The sequence below is a fragment of the Xyrauchen texanus genome, chromosome 14 (assembly GCF_025860055.1).
Source record: "Xyrauchen texanus isolate HMW12.3.18 chromosome 14, RBS_HiC_50CHRs, whole genome shotgun sequence".
Classification (NCBI taxonomy): Eukaryota; Metazoa; Chordata; class Actinopteri; order Cypriniformes; family Catostomidae; genus Xyrauchen; species Xyrauchen texanus.
This window is the reverse complement of record NC_068289.1, coordinates 15,286,816-15,303,756: the sequence shown is the minus strand read 5'-3', so window position 1 is coordinate 15,303,756 and position 16,941 is coordinate 15,286,816. Positions and strand designations below refer to the sequence as shown.

The window sequence follows — 16,941 nt, the reverse complement described above, 5'->3', positions numbered from 1 at the left end:
ACTTTGGTGCAGTTGTATCAAAAATGTTGCTTCAATGGTTGTAGATTATAAAACATAAATGATACATAAACATATATCTTTATAGTGACCTTAAAGGAATATTCCATGTTCAATACAAGTTAAGCTCAATCAACGGCATTTGTGTCATAATGTTGATTAGCACAAACATTTATTTTGACTCATTCTTCCTTTTTTAAAAAAGCAAAAATCTGGGTTACATTGGTACATTTACAATGGAAGTGAATGGGGGTCAATCCGTAAACATTAATATTCTCACTATTTCAAAATTATAGCCACAAAACATAAACAATATGTGTGTTAACATGCTTTTAGTGTGATCAAATCACTTACTAACCTTTTCTGTGTTAAGTTATAGCCAATTTTACAACTATGTTGCCATGACTACGTAATGTCAACAAACCCTAAAATGACTGTAAAAATGATGATTTAAACAACGTTGCAGCTCAAATAATACACAGGTTTTAACAGAAGAATAAATGTAAGTGCTTTTATAAAATTATAAACTTCACATTTCTGTCTTTAAACCCTCCAAATATTGGCCCCATTCACTTCCATTGTAAGTGCCTCAACATAACCTTGATTTTGCCTTTTTTTTTTTTTAAAGGAGGGATGAGTCAAAACTATTTTTTGTGGAAAGAAACTTTATGCCATAAATGCTGTCAGTTAAACTTAATTTGTCTTCATTTTAATCCTAATTGTTTTTATTAATATTTACAGTGTGCACTAAATTGAATTGCTCTTTTTTCAGACAGGTTTGACCTCTTTAAATTTGTTAAGAGTGCACTTTTGTTTGCGCATTCCCATAGGATCTGGGGATCTCGAAGGTGGGTCACATGAAGAGAATCCTCCAGGGAACTAAGGACTTGGCCAAGAGTTCGATGGCAGACCTTTGAGACGTCAACGCGTATTATGTTTGTGAACGAGGAGTTGAAAGGGAGCTCTGGTGTACATTATGAAAGTGCTTTGGTATTGTGAATAGAGGGCTTTCTGTCCTTTATATAGGATAGCTTATAGAAAATCTAGGAATGTTTGTTTTAGAGCAAACGCTGGTGACAAAACGACAAGGATTGTGTCCGAAAATTTGTATTGGTTTTAGATAGAAAAGCCATTCCTCACTTATCGCGTCAATGGCACAATCAGGTATGCAATTCTTATTGTACAGGAAACCTTTGGCCTCTTTAAAAGATTCAAAATGAAGTAGCAAACAGGACTTCCATAAAACGTTTTCCCCGAGAGAAGTAAGGCCTCTGAATAGCTTACTGGCTCTTTGCCTTGCGGTATATGGCAACAATAGGAGGGTGATGTGATGTGTCAGCAATATTCTGCTTTCGACAGCACTGTTTACATTTTACAGAGACGGGAAAAAGACTGCTGAAGTATTGCAATCAAACGGCAATCATCGTAGAATGCTTATGGAATCCAAGAAAGGTCAACAAGGGGTTTTCCTCGACAGTGAAATTCTGATGCATGGGTATGCTTGCTATATTTGTATAGCTATTTTAATGCATGATCAGCATCTTGTTTTTTATTGTACAAACTAACACTTGAACAAGTTTTATATGAATTTAGTAGAATGCCATTTGTTACTACTGAAACATCCCTTTGGTCAAATTAGACTGCTGATTTATATCTATTTATCTATCTGCATGGAAACTTTGTGTCAAAAAGCAGTGTCATGTGCCATATTTATTGTAAAATGAGCTTTATTTGTAAGAAATGTTTTTAACCTTATATTAGGATTTATGGTAAGTCGACATCTCGGTGAAATAAGTACCAAAGTGAATGTCTCCAAGTTTTTGCAGTGACATTTTTTTTTAGTTCGCCTAATAAGTGAGAGCATTTTAAATGCCCCCCAAATAAAAAAAAATTAAATTATAAAATAAAATTTTTAAATAAAAAGGACACTACAAAGATTCACTGAAAAAGTACAATTCTGTCATAATTTACTCAACCTAATGTTGTTCCAAACCCATATGACTTTCTTCTGTGGAACACACATAGGAAAGAATTGTATTCAATTATGATTTGTAAAATTCCACTGAAAATCTAGCTTTTGAAATCCCTTAAAAGTCGTTTGGAAAAACACGCCTTTAAAATATCCCCACAGTCTCTATATCCTCTCAATGAAACTTATAACTTCAAGATATTGTTATACATTAGTTTCAATAGGAAATAGAGTTTTGAATAAGAAATTGCAGTTGACCTGCAACATTACATATTGTTGATTTGTGATCCAGGAATCATGAGCAAATTTGATAGGATACCTACATCGACTTTTGTTTGATGGCATTACAGGGTATAAGAGATGTTTGCTCGTTAATATATGCACTGTATATATATATCGAAGAGTCTAAACTGTTAACTCCTCTTATGATTAAAGCCTTTGTATAGTAGAATGCTTACATGCTATTATCAGATTACACATTGAACTGTGTATAGAGCACCATAACACCTTTGAGAATTCTAAGTTAAGTATTCGCCTTTACACGTTAAGTGCTGTTGTACTCTATGGAAAGTGCAATATTGTATTTATTTTTATACATTTCTTCTTGATGAAGCTTTATTATGTGAGGTTTTTTCATGGAAATCTAAAAAAGGTGGACTTGTGGACAGACAATTCATGACATGTTCTCTCCAAAATTCATAAATCTTCCATAAGCAAATTGTTAATCCTGTTTAACTGTGCTTCCAGGATAATTTGCTAGACGGCTGGATGTTGCCTCATACCGATTATTAAACTTTTGTGCCTCTTTTTTTTTTCTGTAAAATGGGGGATTTTGAGCTTTGCGCTACACCTCGTTATAAATTAGCCAAGCCAGTCGACAGTGCATCTGGGACTCATAACAGTAGACTTCAGTTTATGCTATATTATAATTTTCCTCTAGAGGGTGTTAGATAACATCAAAGGATTAGTTGAGAGAGAGAAAGAGAGAGAGAGAGAGAGAGAGAGAGAAAGAGAAAATACTTTGGAAAATATGTGTTGTTTCCAACCAAGATATGTAATTCCACCCATAATTTACCTGAAGAAAGAATTAAAACAAATATGGAGACTGAGCACAAGCCTAGCGGGATGGGTTTGTTTTTTTTTGGGTGGAATTTTGAAGAAAAAAACGCAGCATGTTTTTGAAAAGGATAATACACATTCAAAGAGTTCATTTAGAGTTTAGTTCATTATCATCAAGCAATGGGACTAGTAAGACTTATATGACAGTAGTTCATTAATCAATCATTTAAATAGTGTGCATAATGAGGGCACATCAGCGCCAAGGATATTGTAGTCTGCTTTTTGTTCCACAAGCTATGTTATCTGTTTATTGTTGTTTAATTATCAACTTAATGTCCCTCCCTCCCTTCATCCATTTACATTAGTTAATTTAGGTTTGACTGAATTCCACAAAAAGCAGAAAAATGGATTGAAGTTAATTACGTACAGTATGGAAATATTGACAGCATCTAAAACGTAAAGGATTAGTTCACCCAAAAATGAACATTTAGTCATTGTTTACTCCATATGACTTTCTTTCTATTTCTGAATACAAAGGGAGAAATTGTGAAAAGAATTGTGCTCAGTGATGTCATACAATAACAGTTTATAGTAAACACTTCTTCAAGTTTCATAAGGAAAGTATACAAAAAGTATACAAAAGTATAATTCGGAAGTCTAATACATTATTCCATGAGACTCATGATTGTTATGAAAGCATACGATAATGTTTGATGAGAAACAAAGCTGTATTGTGTTCTTTTGTCACTATCACTGTGGCAAAACTATTCTTAAATAAAAAAAAATGAGTTTTAGCTTGAACACACCAATGTCACGTGGGGGCTGCATGAACTGTTGCTCTCGTACCCTATCATGAACGTGCACAGGAGATCAACGGTCAGTGAACATTTTCACTAAATCAAATCGAATGCACACAAACCAGAGAACACAACTTACTAAACATTTGATGCATTTCTATGGCCAGCCTTATTTTACTTACTTGGAAATCAAACAGAAACATAGAGGAGTCTACAGACAGCCACAGTCCCTCCATGTCTTAACCTGATGGCAAACTACACATGCTAAAAGGTATATTTTCTATGATAATGAGAGTTTTTATCCTAGCCAGCAGTGATGAGCGATGGTGCATGCTGTCGATCACTTTTTTCAATTTTTGGCATCGCGCAGGTAACTCTGTCTGCTGTGAACTGGCGGCGTTCCAAAAATTTACAAAAGAATCATGCTGGACATAGAAATGCATCTATTCTTGGACTGCAAACTCTTCAGACATGTTTAGTAAGTTCTGTCTCTGTTTTGTGTGCAGCTGTGTTGTGTTCTTTTTGTCAGTACAAAATAATTTTTCGCTTGAACGCCCCAATGACACGAGGGGGCTGCGTGAACAGTTGCGCTCTTGCCTTATAATGAACGCACAGGATATCAAAGGCCAGTGAACATTTTAACTAAACAATACATTAGATTTCAATTTGTTTCGAACCAAAACTTGTGTGCTTTCATGACAATCATAAGTCTTATGGAATAATTTATTAGACTTCTGAATTATACTTTTGTGTTCTTTTGAAGCTTGAAGAGGTGGCCACAACTGTTATTGTATGACATCACTGAACACAAATTTTTTTTCACAATTTCTCACTTTGTGTTCAGAAAAAGAAAGTCATATAGAGTTATAACAACAAAGGGGTGAGTAAACAATGACTGAAGTTTTAGTTTTGGGTGAACTATCCCTTTAAAGGTGCTGTAAGCGATTATAGCTGTTCTACTTCCACTAGACTGAGCCGTTGGATTATCCACGTCCCTCTCGCCAAAACCCCTCACTCCAAAGATTCCAAATTAGTTTTATTGAGACCAACATCGTGCAGAAATGGTTGTTAAAAATAATAGCGGCAAAATAGCACCTTTAACTGACAACTGTTATGAGCAACATGGCAAAATTACATTAAACCTCATTAATTCACTGCAACAACAACACTAGGATAACTTCCTAAATGAATGACAGGTTAAAGCTTCAGAGACTGCTGCCCGCAGGCACATTTTTGTTTGCTGTTTACAGAGTCTAGTGCTGTTACAGAGACCGGTGAAATATCTAATTATTTTTCAGGGAGTAGGAACATTTTTTACATAGCTTTCCATGAAAACAACATAAAATTTTTTTTTGTTTTGTTTGTTTTTTTTTTTTTTACATATTTACATCTTTAAAAATGCAACATATTAACACATTCTTTATATTATAAATATATTAGTAGTATTTTTACTCTTTAATCCCTTAACCCTAACCTTAACCCTAAACCTAAAAAAAATGATCAGGCAGAAAAATGTACATTGACATCATTTTTGTTACAATATAATATTATACAGTATATACTGTCTATATATAAGTGGCAAAAAGTAGCCAATAAACGACAATGTACTGCATTGGATTAGATGCTGTCAATACGTCAATATTGTACATGTAAATGTACTCATGCTAGAAATACATAAGACTTCCTATGAATATTAATGAGATTACACTGGTTGAACACATTTTTCTATGTTTAAATCTGTTCTACAGAATTCCAGATTTCACCTAAAAATAGCCTAAAAAATGCCGCCAGGGCCTATCCATCGATAATACAACATTTGAAAAACCAGACAATCAAATGCTGCATGATATCATCTTGAAAATAATGTTAACATATTTTCTCCATGCATTGTGAAATGCGACTGAATGCAGAGATATGCATTTTCAAGTGGCTGAAAAGTCCCATTGCGAAAGGTAATTTCCTCTAGCTAGTCAGAATCATTACCAAAGACACAAGTTTATTTTGGGAACACATTAGGCACAGATTTAGACATTATGAAGCCCCCTGAAGCCCCACGTAACTGGCTTTACATTGTCTCTGTTGCAGTTTGACCTTGTATATGGTGCCTCTGTATAGTTGGTTTGTTTTCATTAGACTTAAATCACACAAGTGCAGTCTTCCTCTCACATCACAGTGAATACATCTGCACACAATCCATGAATACCTGAACCTCAGTGAGTTCTCAAGCGACCAAGTGTTGAGTGTTTTTGTCTATGGGTGAACGTGGGCTTTTGGCTTATTGATAATGGAGAACATAAAGCTGTAAACTGCCTGACTTTTCAAACAAATCGAATTATTTGATGAATTTGTAGAGCAAGGTAACATGTCTTTGACATGATTTCTATCCATTTAAGAAAAGTGCAATGTGAGTTTCATTTGTTTACATTGTCTTTACAATGGCACAGTTTAATTTTTAAGACTACATGTATACTATAGGTATATTTACAATATTTGCATATTTATTAAGGTTAAACAACTGATGTGTATGTGTTTTCACTATTGGAATATAATGTTACAGTAGTTACTTATATTGATATCTGGATGATTTTTTGCTAAGTAGGTAATTTTTATGACTACTAAGTGACTGTTTTCTGTGCCTTTTTATCGTAGATGCATGGTTAACTATTTATTACAATTTGGAGGTCACTGAGATGTGTATTTTTGTATCTTGATTAAATAAATGTTTCAATTTTGATGTACATTTAGAGGTGGTAAAATGCTTCCAGTTGATATCTTCCTTCAATAAAACTGAATGCATACACAGAATATTACAGTTATTTATTGGGTATTTTACTTATGTGTTTGAATTTGTGTGTACATTAAATAAAATATGAATTGAAATGAACACACAACACAATAACTACCAGCATAGATAATGGAATAACAGACTGTTATTGTTTAATATTGTTTTAGGAATTTGGTTTAGGTCAGCAACAATATCATAAAAATAATAATAACACACATAGAAGTGTATTTGTGTGATAGTCATTGAATTCAGCCCAGAGACTACTCAGATCAGGAAGGTCTGCACAGTAAACTGTTTTGCTCTGAATATAAAGTTGTTTAGGTAATGAGTATGTACTGTACAGTACCACATGTCAGATGACGCATATAAGAGATGTTCATTTGACAGCTATAAAAGAAGCATCACATACCAGGCTACCTGTTAAATAGCAGTTGATAGCAGCTTATTCTGCTCTTGTGGTTTAATTTTAGCTTAATTTATGTTAACTGAAAACTTTTGCAAAGTGTATTTTGATTATTTCTCATATAAAGATGATGCAAAAAATATAGAAAAGGATACATTACTTCCACACTTAAATTTCATTAAACAACTGGCTGTCAAACAAATATTGAGCTACACATAAGTATTTTCTCAGGCACTAATTGAGTCTAAATAGACACACAACCTATATTATTTCAGGTGTACACCCATATGACAATAGTCATATCATACTGTCCATGTGTTGTACTTGCTATAATTTAATTCCATGTTGCTTCTTCGTCATATAGCAATGTCAAATGTAAATCAAGTCAGTCACTGAAACATCAGCACCAAATTAAGTAAGAAATAGCATGTATAATCAGTGTTGTGTGTAATCTAATTTCCAAGTAATTAGTTACTGTAATCTAATTACTTTTAGTCATAAAATGTGTGTAATGCATTACATTTTAAATAATTTAAATCAGCATTACAGTCACTTTTTTCAATTAATTTCATTACTTTTAAGTACAATATAAGGATATGCTTATTTCTAATATATTACTTATGTAAAATACATGAATTATGGTCCCGTAACAAGTCATTGTGGAAGAGAAATGTGAGGACATTAGTTTAAATTTTTAAGTGAAAAAGTGTTTTAGAAAATGACTTAAATGTAAAGTTATTATTATGATTACTTTTCAATTAAGTAATTAGTAAAGTAACAATTTTAGTGACATAATTAGTAATTTGTAGTGGATTACTATTATTAAGTAACTTATGTATGGAGTGGTGGTGGCGTAGTGGGCAAAAGCACATAATTGTTAATCAGAACTGTTCAGAAGGTTGCTGGTTCGATCCCCATGGCTGCCACCATTGTGTCCTTGAGCAAGGCACTTAACTCAGGTTGCTCCGGGGGGACTGTTCCTGTAATAAGTACACTGTAAGTCGCTTTGGATAAAAGCATCTGCCAAATGCATAAATGTAAATGTGTATAATATGATATAGTAGTCATTTGTATGAATTTAGTACTCATTTGTCTTGTAATAAACAAATAAATATACATCCTGTGATAGTAAACGTATACGAAGTAATCATAAAAATATGATTTTTGGAAGCACAAAATAAATCCAGACACTATTTAATGAACCTACTCACTTTGGTAATCAAGCTGTTAAAAAAAAAAAATGTAATTTATTGCAATTTTGCGATTTTCTTTTTATCACACCACTCAGAAGAGAAAGGTTGAGGAATATTAAAGAGGTGTGGGAATAAAAAATAAAAATAATGGATGAGGTACAGTGGGTGGAATGAGGTCTGGGGTCACTAAAGAACCGAGGTATGTAAATGCACAGTGTCCACTACAATGGACTGATGTGAAACTCTCATAAAAACATAATTTTAAGAGGAGGGGGGTTAAACGGAGCATTTGTGTGATTCATACATCAGATGAAAATGTTTCCTTTAGAATAGTGTTGCTCTCTGCATTTCAAATGTTACAATACAAAAATGCTGACAATAAAATAAAAATATTATATTTTTAAATGTTACAATCAAGGTAATCTAATTCTTATACAAATCCTGCAACGTTGTAATATACTTTGCATATCAAATCATGTAGTTTAGGCCCAGTAGTTACTTGCATCAGTGACTCTGCTCTCTACTTGCTCGTAAACTGCGGTCGGTATTTGATGAATCTCGCCTGCTCGTCTTGTTTTCATGAGCTGAACGGACGTCACTGCAGCTAGCAGCCCACCGCACGGCTCTGACAATACAAGGTGAGATGCGCCGCGGACATGCTCATTTAAATGCAAGTTGACACCACACATCACATATCACAGAACAGTTAAAACCCCATCGAATGGTTTGACAGCTGCGGATAATGTGTGATTTTATGATCTACTCAGGCCTGATGCTATTGCGCGAACCAGCTGCGTCTGTCATGACATCATCAGCCTTTAGCATCAGCTACACATATAAACATATTATTACGATTTTCACCTGTGTTATTCCTTTAAGGCGTGTGTGTATTCAATATTTCACTCTGCACTGGAGGAATTGAGGCAGCCGTGTGTAACTTTTTTTTTTTTTTTTTTTTTAATGAACGTATAATGACAAATGAGCACCAGTGTACAATATACATGTCTGGAAATGAACTGTGAAGCAGTGATATGGTACACACATTGTAAACGGATGTTATCATAGTCAAATGGCGTTGTCATGGCAATCTGAGGCTGTCATTGCTGTATGATTTGTGATGCACTAATTTTGTGGTGTGAGACGTTTGAAGGCAGTGAAGATAGTAATGCATGTACAATACATATTGAAATCAAAGAATGATGCCATCAGTAGTCAGGTTATGAGCTTGCACAGTAATTCACTGCCACTCCCCTTTTCAAAATAACATCTGTTGACTTCAGGAAATCATTTGACCCTTCTAATACTCAGTAGATCACATGCAGCAGCCAACACCATCACAATGTCATGTTAACCCTCAATTTCTGTTGAGATTGACTCTATGCTCTTTATGTTTGGGGGCCCAGAGACCACAATGCTTTAAGTGTAAATATAAAAATAGGAACCTAAAACAATCCTTTAATTTCCGTTTAAAATCTTTTAAGCTGTCCTTCTGACGTATCTTTCAGAAGACAGACATTATTGAAGATGTCTATTGTATCACAAACTACAGAATGCATTCAGAAATGTGAATGTTATTCAGTTTTGCTTCTTTTTGGCCATTTTGATTTATTTTTTTTATTTGATTTTAAGTCTCTGAGACCCCCAAAATGACTAATGTCATTTTTTTTATTTGAAGATTAGTTGACAGTCAGCTCTCATAACATTAGGAAGTATCAACATGATCTAATGTTTTTTTCCTCTTTATTGAAATACGCCTCTGGGGTTTAGACTTGGCGTGAACTTTCCCTTTATGTGTGCTGAATTCTTAGAAGTATTGTTTACCTCTGCTGTCCCCACCCACACACATTCATGCTGAAATGCATCAAAGTCCGACCTATTTCAGCATTCATGTGTGAACACTCTTTTAGTCAGAAAGAAGATCTGTACTGAGGAGACAAGGGTTAAATGTGTACAATTCTTTGTAAATGCTTCGGGCCAGTTGAAATTAACTGATTTTTTCCCCCATCCATAGTCTACTACATGAACATGTGATTAAGAGAAAATTAGTGCAGGTTACTTTCAAAAGTTCTTTGGAAAGAATCACAAATCATTTCTTGTTATGTACATTTATCATGATGAATGAGCGCATATGAATTAGGCTTTGATGTAAGGCTTTTATTTAATCCAGTTATTTAAAAAATATAACATTTTTTTTATAATAACTGTATTACAGAAATGAGAATCTAAGGAGGATCACTGTTGAGAATAAGAAATAAATGGTAAAATGTGCAGTAAATGTATTACAGCTATGAGAATATAATGAAATTTACATTTGAATAATTGTAATAAAATACTTTTTACAGACGCATCCATATACAAGGTCAAACTGCAACAGAGACAATGTAAGGCCAGTTACGCGGGGCTTCATAATTTCTAAATATGTGACTAAAATGTTCTCAAAATAAACTTGTGTCTTTGGTAATGATTCTAAATAATAAATAATTTTTTAAGATTCCAAAAATCTTTATGGTTCAAAAATGTATAAGATAAAGAGCACATTAATTACTATTTTCTATATACTGCATTTAATTTTTCCTGATAAAAAAACATTATTATTAACAAGTTTTAGAGTAACTAAAAATATAGATTTTCCGATGCACCATGATCTTCGTTTGTACGATCTCGATATTGTCATACATCATTATATGATAAAATCATTCGCATTAGCAACCAAATTTCGCGCTATGTGACTAAAATTTATATATTGCAACTGGCTAGTAAATGTTCAGATTTCATTCACTAGTAATTGTTTAGTACTGAGTTTGAGTATTCAGCAGCAGCAGCAGATCCTTTCGCTGCGTGTAGAGAGTAAAAGTTGTTCTGTGTAATGTGTGTCCAAAAATGAAATCCACGAAACCCATTTGTCACTGAATAATGTCCCTTTTAATACACTTTTTCTGTTCTCTACAGTTAGTTTGTTAGTCAAAAACGACAAAAAATTATAATTGAATTCTAATCATGAGTAGGACAGATGAGATAAATCCATTCGAGTCCTCTCTCTCGTTAATATGTGCATTTACAGACACTATTTACAGAAATGCCAGTTTTACAGAAGTACCGGTTTTAGCATGTGTTTAACAAATCAATGTAAATACCTAAACATTATAACAGTTTATTGATTGAATACAGGGATTTGTTCGATTTTTAAAAAGCCTAAATGTGACCAAAATGATGAAAAACTAATAAAATATAATTAGTAACAATTATATTTTCATAATGTATCTAGTTAGAATGTCCCATTTATAATTACCAGCATTAGCTGGGAGAGAACTTATTGCATACTTAAGCAAAAAGGACATTATAACTGAAATATACCCATATGAATCAATCAGATTTGAATCAAATCAAATCGAGAGCTTGTGAATCAGAATCAAAACAAATCAGGAAATCTGTATCAGTACCCAGCCCTAGTGATTATTAGTGTTCGATATTCTGACTTTTTTTAAATATCGGCATCTGCCGATAAATTTTCCTGTTTGGCTGTTTTTTTTCTTGATGGTGCCAAAATCGCCTTCTTGGATGTGAAGAGACAGAGACATTTAAATGACCAGTCACGGTTCACTTTGTTGTTATGTGCAATCGTGTTATTACAATAAAAGTCCGGTGTGTAACACAGTGTCATTTAAACGGTCCTCATATCCGAGCCATGGCAGTTTGAGCTAACAATGTTAAAGTGCTCGCCTGTTTCCTTCTCCCTCTCTTCAACAGTTCCCTGTAACTTTTAACTTGTCTAATGATAAAAAGTCAAATATCAATGAAACTAATATCATATATTGTCAAATATGTGCATACCTCCTTTAAACCGATATAATAAACCAACCTAACACAACTTGAGCAGATCCAGCATCCTGTTGAGCGCTCATAAATCTTCCTCTGAAGCACGTATTCTAACAATCTCTCCTAAGCAGTTCCCTATAACATTTCTAATGTTAAAAGGCAAAATATCAATAGAACTTCTATTATATACCCTCTGCAAATATGCAGATATCTTGTTTACCTCACAAAAATCCAGCGTTTTCTTCCCGTCGCGTGCTCATCAAATATCTTCCTCTGAAGCATGCGTTCTATCAGCCAGAATCAAAACTTCAGGATAAAAAGTTCCTCTGATTCACAAATCATGACGGTCCATCTGTGACAATCCAAGTAGGCGATCCAGGCCTTTTAAACTGTCAGGAGATTGCTGCTGCTCTCGCTGGATCTGCACAAGCATGTGAGTGCAACTTCAAGGCAGCATCAAAAACCAGGAAAGGCTGTAAATGGAGGTAGGATGAAAATAAGTTGCTTTTCAAACTGTTCAGAGACCAGTTTCCTTAAGAGTTCCATTCATTCAAAACATGTCATTTAAGCCATTAACTGATTCGGAAGCAAGGTAGCAAGTCAGAGTAAAAGCATGTGGGGACTTCCGATGGCACGTGACACAGAATGGCAGCATAAGACACAACTCTGATGTCGGCCAAATTGATCCCCGAAATTCAAGTATGTTAGTTCTCTAAGTCGGAGGTAAACTGAAAGGAAAATGAACGGGGACAAAAATAGGAAAGTGAGGTCAGGGTTTGGTGGTGCTAAAGAGAAAGAAGCTGAAAAGGAAGCAAGTGTTCTCACTAGCTAAGATGGTTTAAGGGGAGTGCGACTCTGAGGAGGATGGGGGCATGGTAGCCGCACTCAGCTCTATCTGCAAAATGGTGAGTGAAGTCATGGCCAAAGGGATGTACGACTTGAAGTCAGAAAGGAAAAAATTATTTTCTGAATTTCAAGCACATTTTTGACAGGATTTAAAAGAACAGCTTGATGAGTTGACTACCGAAATTATTGCTGCTCTCGCTGCAATAATATCCGAATATCTGGTGTTCCTGAAAATGCAGAGGGCACCTCCATGCACCAGTTCATAGAGGACTTAAAACAGAACTGGGTGATTTGATGTGTTTGAACCAGGGAAAAGATCAATGTATTGAAAGGGCTCATCGAGCATTGGCCCCAGTGGGTGTATCTCCACGTTCAATTATGGTCCGGTTCCTACAGTTTACAATGAAGGAGAGAATAAAGAGTACATTTCTTGTGCAAGAAAAGCAAGAAAAAGTATTTTGATCATGATTACACTGAGGAGGTGCAACAGAAGAGAGAGGAATATGCTCCAATCAAGAGTGTGCTTAAAATCAGCTTCCAAACTCCGCTTACTAAGATGTGTGTACATCTCGACTCGGGCATAGGCGGAAATCGCGGAGGGTTGTCCCCCCCTAAAATATCATTAAAATATGTGTATTGTAAATAATATAATGATATATTCTTAAAATAATTGTTTAATAAATAAAATAATACAAATGCAAACGGGGCAACAACAAAAAACCCCTTGGTGTCCCCTTCAAAAATTGCTCTTGTGAATTGTTATGTTTATTGTTCCCCCAACATTTTGATGAAATTTTCACCCCTGGACTCAGGCACCTTCACTTATAACAATGCCTCAGAAGCAGCAGAGGCCAAGCAAGGCTTGATGGTGGGTCTAATTTATGCGAGTAATCCGCATGCGTCACGTAGGAGAACCTCAGCGGGCTTCTTCTGTGGATTGCAATCCCTAAGTGCTGAGTTGGGAGTACACCCAACTTTCAAGAAGGCATTTGGGAGAAACTCAGAGAATTTCAAAAGAGGAATTGAGAGGATATGGAAGAAGAGAACTGATTCTTGTTTAATCCTCCTGCCGCTTAAAAAAGTCTGAACTGTTAGTTCAATAATGGCTTGCAGGTGGGAATCGTGGCTATGGAAAATTATCTAATAATCCTTCTCCTAACATGAGGGAGTGTACAAACTGAAAATGGTAGGTATAGTGTTTAAATGACGTCTTAAAAACTTTTTGTTGTATCAAAGGGCCGATACAAGCAGCATTAACTGTGTGCTTCAAATCTTTTTTTGGGGTATCCCCCGGTTTGTTTTAGTTGTTTTTTCTCATTTTGTTTGTGATCGAGGGGCCCCACTTTGTAGCCATTACCCCTCACTGTCGCTAGAGGAGATAGTGTTTCCTCTTGGTAGTAAGTCCAGTTTTGATGTTAGGTCAATACAGCTCAGGACTGTATAATAGTTTTTGGTGTTCATTTGTTGCTGCTTATCTATGCTGTTACTTGAGGTCTGGATTTTGGATGTTTCAGGTCGTCGAGAAAAGAAAGCTGTCATTTCAGTTTTATAATATTCTATCCATGAATAGTCCCATTAAAACATTTACATTTATTCATTTGGCAGATGCTTTTATCCACAGTTACTTACAAAAGAGGAATAATACATCATAAGTGATTCATCTTAAGGACAGTGGTACGAAAAGTGCTGAATTACAAGGAGCAAGTTGGTAGCTAAATTGAAGAAGAAAACTAATTTAGCATTCTGGCATGAAACTCACTTATCCAATGCTGAACATGAAAAACAAAAGAAAATCTGGGTTTTCATAACACTTTCTATTCTTCATATAAAGCAGGTAAGAAAAGGAGAGTTGCAATCTTAATACCAAATTGAATACGTTTCGAATTAACCTCTGAAATTAAGGACAAAGTGGTAGACATCTTTTAGTAAAAGGTAGTTAGAATGGTAGAAAACCTTTAAAGAATTTTAAGAGCACAATGACAATGGAGAAGTGAGCCTGGTTGTATTGTCGTATGGGGTAAAAAATCTTAGCTCAAACAGCTCTACAAAAAAAGCAAAAAGCTAAAAAAACAAACAGCCTGATCTAGAACAGGGGTGCCCATTGCCCAACCTTTTTTGAACCAAGATCTACTTTTAAATTTGGCAGTGTGCCAAGATCTACCAGTCCAAACAGAAAGCCACATTCGCTACTCATAGCGTTTCTACATATTTAATATGCACAAAACAAACAAGGCCTAATCCAGATATAATAAAACATAACCTAGTTCTAGTTAGAAAAGTGACAATAAAGTTATTTCTCTACCTTAGTGGGACCTTTGGCACTGGGAGGACGCAGCCAGTTTCTCACAGTCAGGGCAGTAGGAGCTGGTCACAAGCCTTAAAGGGCACCTATTATGGAATTTTGAAAATTACTTTTCATGTAGTGTGTAACATAGATTTAAGTGAACAAAAACATCCTGCAAAGTTTTATTTATGAAAGTTCACCGTAAAAAAAGTTATTGTCTCTCAAAAGTAGGAGTCGACTCTGAGTCAATGTAATGAATCGTTTTTTCCAACGAGTCATTTTCCTTTTTGTTGTGACGTCTAGACGAAAAATTATCAAATTGGCCGTGCCCACTCATTGCGCGCAGACACCAGGGAAAACTTGAAAACATCATGTCGACAACAAGACGCTGTGTTCTGAAGTGCATATCAAACGTGACCTTTTTTTCACTGCCCAGGGACGAGCATGTGAAGAATCAGTGGCTAGAGTTTATATTTACAACTATACCACACAAGTATAGCCCGAACCTTGTGCTGTGTTCACGTCATTTTAATGACGATTGCTTTACGAACATGAATGCTTTCAAGTGTGGATTCATGAGCGGTTGATACTGAAGGAAGGTTCAGTACCAAGTTTATTTGGATCAGCTTCCTCCTCCGAATCACAACCTGTAAGTATTATTAATAATTGTAGCTTTTATGTGTTTTTTAGCATGCTTAATAAGTATATGTGTGTGTTGTGTAAGTTACGCTCAGCACAGCTTCTAGGTCTCCAATGTCAATTTTTTTGAAATATGTGAAATGTTTGTCAATGTTATTGGAGTTGTCATAAAGAATAGAGCAATAACTTGTAGTAATGCAGTGCTTTACCAATATGTTTATGCGTTGGGCTAACGCAAACAATAACTGATTGGGTGTTTACCACCGAACTTTGGGCTATGATCGCTAACATAAATCAACTCAAATTCCTTCTCTGATTTTGATTTTTTACTACAAAGCGGTGATTGGCGTTCTGTTTCCGACAATCTCTGCACAGAGTATACCAATCACTACTGACTGGGTCATCTGACCAATCACCGCAGATTAGCGTCATGCAAAGGAGGGGTTTGGAAAAATTAGTCTTTGAACGAATCATTTGGGAGTCGGTGAGCAAATCAGGTAAACATAAATGCATATTATAAGTCAACAAAAGTGTTTTTTTGTCATTGCATGCATGTAAAACTGTTGTTTGGGACTCCCAAAACAATATTAGGAACATTTTAAATGACATAATAGGTGCCCTTTAAGCAGGCCACAAGGTGGTCATCAGTCATTGTAGATCTGTACTTTGACTTGATGATTTTCATGTGAGAGGAAGCGCACACACACAAATAGGTTGATCCGAAAAGTGCAGTCAAGTTGAAAGCACATCTTGTGAGGTTGTGATACTTTTGTTCAGGCAGTAAGTTCCAGAACTCTCCATTCATGCCAGGTGTTGCCCTGGATTTGATCTCAATGTCATTTTGCAGTGTGAGAATCTCATTCTCAACAGTAGAGCTATCCAAGTGGAACATTGATACGGTTTTGGAGGCAATACAATCCACATCAATACTTGGGCCAAATGGAAAACACAGATAGCTGGCAACAGGCTCGAGGGATGAAGTCTGTATAGCGCCTCTGAAATTCGAACAAGATGCTCTGAACTTGCTCCTCATAACGTGCACTGTCAAGCTGCACAAAGTGTTGGCCCTGACTCTGAAGTTTTGCCTGCATGTGAGGAAAGTTCCACAGGTCATTGTGTTGCAGCCTACTTGACAGCAGTTGTAGCTTGCTTT

The 16,941-nt window shown here is 35.3% G+C and overlaps 2 protein-coding genes across 3 annotated transcripts in view; both read left to right on the top strand.

Annotated features, from left to right (window-relative positions):
• LOC127655345 (diacylglycerol kinase eta-like) overlaps window positions 1–1,867 on the top strand; it is a 129,786-nt gene extending 127,919 nt beyond the window's left edge. The window contains exon 31 of the mRNA XM_052143110.1: window positions 828–1,867. Coding sequence (XP_051999070.1) covers window positions 828–914 — 87 coding nt within the window. The 3' untranslated portion in view covers window positions 915–1,867. The remainder of the gene's footprint in view (window positions 1–827) is intronic.
• A 6,925-nt stretch (window positions 1,868–8,792) lies between these two features.
• Window positions 8,793–16,941, top strand: part of akap11 (A kinase (PRKA) anchor protein 11) — a 40,289-nt gene continuing 32,140 nt past the window's right edge. For both annotated transcript variants that reach the window (XM_052142526.1, XM_052142527.1), the window contains exon 1: window positions 8,793–8,841. The gene's annotated coding sequence lies outside the window, so the exon portion shown is untranslated. The remainder of the gene's footprint in view (window positions 8,842–16,941) is intronic.